The sequence below is a fragment of the Morone saxatilis genome, unplaced genomic scaffold (assembly GCF_004916995.1).
Source record: "Morone saxatilis isolate NCDOM2014 unplaced genomic scaffold, NCSU_SB_2.0 Contig12, whole genome shotgun sequence".
NCBI lineage: Eukaryota > Metazoa > Chordata > Actinopteri > Moronidae > Morone > Morone saxatilis.
In genome coordinates this window covers 26,185,161-26,192,567 of record NW_023339674.1, presented here as the reverse complement: position 1 = coordinate 26,192,567, position 7,407 = coordinate 26,185,161, and the positions used below count along the sequence as shown (strand labels likewise).

The 7,407-nt window shown below is 40.3% G+C and overlaps 1 protein-coding gene across 1 annotated transcript in view; it reads left to right on the top strand.

The window, feature by feature from the left end:
• Positions 1-6,601: 6,601 nt before the first annotated feature.
• The window catches only part of ect2 (epithelial cell transforming 2), a gene marked incomplete at its 5' end in the record, with an annotated part of 28,288 nt that continues 27,482 nt past the window's right edge, over positions 6,602-7,407 (top strand). Inside the window, 2 exon segments of the mRNA XM_035652677.1 lie at positions 6,602-6,784; positions 7,281-7,370. Of these exon segments, the coding sequence (XP_035508570.1) occupies positions 6,602-6,784; positions 7,281-7,370 (273 nt within the window).

Here is a 7,407-nt window from a genome sequence, read left to right as displayed (position 1 = left end):
ACGTTGGCCGCCCATTAGATGGGGGTCCCACCCCCTCAGGTTGCGACCACTGGCCTAGGCTGTCAGTTTTTTTTGAAACATTCTTTGGATTAATTTCCAGCAATGTGGCCTGTTCCCATTCAGATATAACTATAAGTGATACAAAAAGATTTAGAATGTAGAATATGTGGCCCATACAGTGTGGTAAGAGCTGTAGGGCCTTACCCATTTGAAATATAGTCTTCGGACAGTACGTTTCCCGTGTTAATTGTTACTATTAGTCGTCAGTGAACTTGCTTTTGCGAAAATGTGTACAACCCTAGCAGGTCTATGATTGAAAACATGGTTAACGTTTGAAATGTTTAGGGGCTGCAGGCTATTCGAATATTTTGGTAATCGGTATTCTATCGAATATTCCATCGATTAAAAAGAGAATCGGATAAAACATACTTTCTGCTTAATTAAAGCCAATTATTAATGTACTAATGAAACCAAGACTGGATAACAGATCCTTAATAATAACCAATTTGTTTCCCTTTTTACGAAAAAATTGAGCCATTTATTTATTAACATTAATTATGCAAAGCTAGTAACGTGGTTTCAGTCAAAATTTGCCATAAAAATAAATAAAATGACTTCAACCTATGTACCGCAGCCTCCACTCTTGCAATGTACGACACACACCGATTTGGTCCTTATCTTTTAAAATAATAATAATAAAATAATTTAAAATAATCCCCACACCTTCGACTCTTCTGTCTCTTTCTCTTATTTACTTTTCGGGTTGCTCATTACGCTGTTTTCACCTGTTTTCTGTTTTTTTCTAATATTGGGGTATTGTTGATTGTGAAAGTCAATGTATCTGACATCACGCAACTGCTTCAAAGCCATCGAGCCGTTGCCTTTTCATGGTCAGGCCGCTATTGTTCGGACGTAACTTGCCGTACAAGTCTCGCGGAGATTTTTAAGGAGGGAGCGAGGAGACGTCAGAGAGAGATGCGGTTTCGCAGTCCTAAACCGATTTATAACTTTTTAATCGGGCCATCGGTCGGCTTCAAGGCTACATTAAGACCGATTTTATTAAGTCCGCTGTACCGATGCCTCGCAATCTTTTTAAAGCAAAATCGATTTTTTCCGATTCACATCGGTTTTGTTCCACCCCTATTAGAATATAAACACTGTAATAATGACTGTTACAAAATTCAATAAGAAGTGCGTTATTGCGTATCATCCGCAATGGTTTTATGTTTATGGTCAGTTGGAGTTAATATGACAATGACTGTTCAACAAAGTGGCAGACCACTATTTGAGCTCTATTAATAGCTGATGACCCTTTTAGCATTTAATAAGCACAGACCGGGCACACCATCTCGGCTACACATTGATCCAATTCTTTCCTATGCAATAAAGCACGTTCACTACTGATCAGCATTATCAGCAAAGCACATAGTGTTCCTTGAGTGTATGATGCTGGGTATTATTTACTTTGTCAGTGACAAATGGCCAATGTATGGTGCTTGCGTGCATCTTTAAATCAACTCAATATTTATGTTTTGTTTGTATAGCAATAAGGGTGTGTGGTTAATAAGGTTGCCGAATCACACTTTCTATATTTCCCTCCGTGCCTGTGATTCAGTAAACAGCTGTTTTGCTCAACAGCCTGTTCTCCTTTTGTCATTTGCATCTGTCCCCACCTGCCTTGCCTTCTTGAGCTGTTGCTGCCCTGAGACCGTGATTCGTCACCTCGTTGTTAGTCACCACGTGAGACCAAGGTCTTTTATGTAGATAAATTAAGTCATTTAGGGCTAGGCGATGCGGGGCACTCTAGAAATTGCCAGGATTTTGTGTCATGTGATGACACTATCATTTGGTTTGGTTTTGTGAACCTACTTAGGTCTCAGCTACTGAGTTCTATAACAGTAGTAGCCTATTTTTTCATGATTTACCAAATACAAAACAAAAAAAACAATTGTTCAACACTATCAGTTATTCATACAAAGCGATGCACCCGGCTGTTCTTTGACAAGTGAGCTGGCCTAGCTAGTGCAAGCTTTCCTGCATACTTGCAAAGTAACCTAGATCTGCCACAGGAGTTCACCGTCGAACTCCACGGCTTTACTCTTTTGTAAAAGACCTAACCTTGTCAGCTTCACTAAGAATTAGGCACGATTAGTTTTGCTCATTACATTTGGTATTAGCATTTGACACTTTAGTTGAGGCTAACAGTTTTCCAGGTGGAACCTCTCCTATGAACTTGGAATGTATGCTAATCACCAGTGTCCAATGGTCAGGTCTTTATTTTAAGTAGCTGTAAGTAGATGTTGGTTCCATTCCGATACCAGTATCGGAATTGTCCAATTACTGCCGAAATGCTAGGCATCGGTCATCGGCGGGCTACTGGAGTCCAGGGCCACCGATCTGTACCAGCGTCATTGTATTAATTAGTGAGTCGTATTTATGCGTTAGCGTCCCGCTAAGCTCTGGTCAGTTTTCTTCACGCTCCTAAACAGTGGTGCTGCTGCTGCAACCTGGAGTGCTGTTTTAGAGGGACGAGGCAGATCGATCACGATGACACAGACACAACCAGACACAACAACGTGTGTCAGAGCCGGTTGACGGAGGCTTGGCAGCTAGCTCAGTGCACCTTCATGGTCGGCGGTGTGGGCATATTATCACACCGACTGACATCTCCACCAGAAAGACTGTGACATGTCATTTCTTACTATAAGGTTGGGTGTTGCACATATAGGGTTTTTTTGAAAGATCATTCGTAAGTGCTGTTGGGACTATTTTTTATACTGTCTATTTAAATGGCGCTTTTTCATTTTATCAATACTGTGGCTGCACTTTAATTTTTAAAAAAATATTATTCCTGGATGTTTTATTTAATTAAGTACTGGTTGCGATCTACTGTTAATTTATTACTGTCCTTTCATTTTCATATTGTGGCCTGCGCTTATATAAATAGTTTACATTCCTAGATTTATTATTAGTTGCTGTTGCACTACAGTTATTTGTATACTTTTTATTTTAAAATAATAGTTAAAAATAAGGCTGTGATTTGCTGTATTGTATCCGTCTTTACAAAGGGTTTAAGCCTGAGGCCGGGGCCTTATACCATTGATAATCTATACACGTCATGCAGGCGTGTATGATATTTTTTTTAATATAATAACTCGGTATCGTATCGGTACTCGGTATCGGCCGATACGCACAGCATAGGTATCGGAATCTGTATCGGGAGGGGAAAAATGGTATCGGAACATCTCTACTGGTGGGTTGATGTAGGTAGTAGTAGTTGCATTGAAGGGCGTTTGGTCCTAAATTTGACAGCGGCTGTCTTCTGTCTTCAAAGCTCTAAATCGACCGTTTATGGACTTACTCATCACATGATCAATGTTAGTCCATCCATTTTTGTATTTTTTTTCTTCAGCAGACAGGAAGCATTGCAAGTTATGACTGGAGCTCACTACAGAACCGAGAAACTGTCTGGTTAATGTTCTATTTCCTTTTAAACAAACACAAATTGAACTGATACATGCATACATACAGCACATCCTGTCAAAATGACTTTTTCATGGGCATATGTATGTGTCTATCCGTGCGTGTTTGTGTCCGCTCCAGTAAGCAGCATAGTTTTGTGTCTTTGAGTAGCACCATGTGAAGGTGATTTGGAGGCGTGGCGGCAGACTAAGTGCTGCTAGAATGACTTCCTTTCCAGGTCTCCTGAGCCCTGTCACTTATGAAGGCTTCCTGCTTAAATCATCTATTTCTCCCTGCCAATCTGCAGTGCAGCCACATCCAAAGACATCCGCCGACAGCTCCATCAGAATGCTCCCGATTGCCTGCCTGACCGCCCGCCGCCAGCGCTCATGCAACCCACAGAAAAAGAGGGCCCCCCCACCATTTCTTTCCGTCCTCTTCCCTTTCTGTCCTCTTCTTTTCCTCCTCTCCTCTTCCCTCCTCAGGGCTTTGAACTTTTATATTAATTTTTAACAGAAATTTCTTCTCCTCCCCAGACTACCCCCTCTGAAGCTGTGATATTTGTTTGAAGTCACTGTCTTTAGACTTTACAAGGACACGGACCCCTCCCTGTCTCGTCCTCGCCTCCTACCTGCGTCCCTAAACCCAGCCTCTATTTTGCCCTCATGTTAGGTTAATGTTTATGAATTTGTCTCTGGGTTTCTTTCTTTCTCTTTCTTTGTTTCTCATTCTCTCTCAACCTACTGCCCGTCCCCATTTCTTTCTGTTTCTGTCCTCCTTTCAAATGCCAGTGTTTGACATGCACTTCCTGCTGGTTGGTTTTTACAGGCCATCAGAGTAATGGAAGTACCGGTGGTAAAGATAAGAGAAGGCGAGGCGGGTGCCGAGGAGAAAATGATGATAAAATCTATAGTCAATATGGTACAGTACAGTGTCTGCCTCTCCGTATGACTGTCTGACACTTTGATGGGAACTTTGGGAAGGGCTGCATGACTCTTAATTCACACAGAGTACTCACTCAATCATTGTGCATGGCCAAGTCACTGATGGTGAATTGATTTGTGGGTAAATATTTAAATGTAAGTGATGTAATACTTGATATCTGGATTGCTCTCTAACGGAGATTTTCACTCAAATGTCAATGCTAGTTTCTAGGCTGAGGAGTAATATTAAAGTCATTTAAAGGGCTTTCTATTTAGCTTCATGGCATTTGGAAATGGCTAGTTTCAGGCTGTTAATACAGAGGTTAAAGTTGTAAGCAGTCCAATGAAAATCTGTTTGCACACACAAGGTCTCATTAGACCAGTGTGATCAATAGCAATTCACAGAAGCTTTGATTTTTGAGTGCAATCTCAAAGAAATGGTTTAACATTTTGTGAAAATATATACATACATTTGTTGTCTTTCTGAGAGTGAGGTGAGAGATCGATCATCTCATGTGTTGACAGCTAGTATAGGACGTGGTTAGTTTAACTTGGCAACACTGGAAGCAGGGGGAAAACTTGGCTTCGTCCAAAGTCAAAGTTTCTACTTATCCTGTGAAATATTTCAATAACTGGATGGATGGGTACACAATTGGTACAGGTGTTCATAGTTTCCAAATGATGTATTCTAAAAACTTATTAAAAATTAAATAAAGTATATATATGTCCAAAACTGACATGCCTATTAGCCACCACTGTACTTTGTGTTTGTGCTAATTAGCTAATGTTAGCATGCTAAAATGCTAAACTAAGAAAGTGAACATTAGCATGTTAGCATGCTGATGGTGGCATTTGCTCAAGGCACTTATAGAGCTGCTAGCATGGCTGTAGACTCTAAATCACATGTACAGATTAAATAAACGGGACATAGGGACTGTAGTCATGATTGGAGGTGTATTTTTGAATCTTAGCCAGAGCCAGCTGTTTCCCTCAGTTCTGTGTCTTTACACCAAGCTAAGGTATACTACTTGTCAAATGATCTGCTCATCTCATCTTTGTAGAAAGAAAGCAATTAAGTGTTTTCCCAAAATGTTCAACTGTTCCTTTAACACACAGGTGTCTAAAGCAGTGTGGATCCTAACCGTGTAATACCAAATGTAATTCTAACTGTGTGTGTCACTCCGTCGATGCCTCTCCACTTCTTCTGCATTTGTCCTGTGACACCTACTGGAACAAATTTTTCTGAGGTAATTTGTTTTATGGGCAGGTTTACAGGTAGCACAAGTAATTTCACCCCTCCTGCACTGCCAGCTCTGCCCATAAGCAGCCCGACACTTAGTTTGTGATTTAATTTCTGCTCTCTGTTATCAAAGTCACTGATTCAAAGTAACGCATTCTCTCATCTGAGTGGGAAGAACTGATTGTTTTTATGCAGCACTGAGCATTTTTCTTTCTGTTTTGCTGTATAGCACAGAGAGACAGAATATGATTGTGTCTACTGTATGTGTAAGAGTGAATAATTGTGGACTGCAGTCTTCCCTACACCTATTTTCCTTGATTGATTGGAGATGGCTACTGTGGTATTAAGAGCTCCTCCGAACTTGGTACATGGAAGAAAATATTTCAAATAAAATCTTTTTTGAAATCTTTTTAAAAACTGCTTAGTAGCACCAAATGTTGTCATTTGAATCAGTTATTATTTGATTATTTGATTATTCCTCCTGTGATGCAGTTTACTTACTGGATTACATTTGAGTGAGGAATTAGGTCTGTAGTAAAACAAATATATGGTCGTGCAGGACTTGTTGGAGACCAAAACACAGCCAAAAGCAGGATGAATATTGGACCAACGTTCTCCAGCATAACAACTCAATCAGGCTATAATATATCACACTTACGTGATTTTCTTTCTTATGTGGAGTTCTGCCTCCACAATTATGGGATTTGTTGACAAGAAACAAATAAAGTAATTATGCTATTATCCTTTAAATTTATATATTTTAATCTAGTCTTTGCTCATTACAGAGATTATCTGCTTATAATAAAATTAACTATTAAACATCCAACAGCCTGACTAACAAGGCTAACAAACCTTTCATTCACACTCACACTGGTAATTTGCTGATTCATTTGCTGCGCTTCTGAATATTACATTCGCTTCACAAGTCCTGCCTTGAACTGCTCCATTTCTCCACATTGTGATTCTTCCCATTCAGGACATCAACACGCCATGCATAATCACAGACAACGTCCAGGAGTTTGGAGACGGAGAGAACACTGATTTCGAGACGGTGTTCGTCCTCACAGAGTTTGATTCTCCCGACTACAGCTACCTCTACAAACACGACAACCGCATTATTGGGCCTCCTGTTGTGCTTCACTGTGCTGCAAAGGAGGAAGTAAGTCCCTTATTCACAACACTTTTATTTTGAGATGTCTCACAAACTAGATTCACACATAATGGTGTAATCTAGAAATAATTAACATGAATGATCGAAAATACATGTCTCCACGTTGGTGATAAACATGGCTCCTCAAACCTTTTCAACCTGGAATTAACATGGAAAATGTTGGCCTGCCGCACTGTCTGTCTGACGGAGACTTCACATAGGATGCTAATGTCAAACATGAACAATATGCCCTGACTGTGGCTGCTTTCAACAAGACGAAGCACCACACATATTTGTCCGCTGAAGACCGCACACACACGCAGAACATCATAAAAATGTACATCTCTTGATAACAGGGAAGATGGTGTTAGGCCATTTTGCAGTTAATGTCATGCATTATCTGACATAAAAATAATCATTTATGTCATGTTAATCATATTGAAAGTATTAAAATGTCTTTCAACACATTCATTGCACTGATTTCTGCCTCTTCCCTTCCCCACAGCCTCTGCAGTTCTCATGCCGTCCTCTCTACTCCACAACAATGCTTAACCTGTCGCTGTGTTTCACCGGCTTCAGGAACAAAGAGGAAATGGTGAGTTAGAGCGATAATCTGAGCTGATATATCGGCC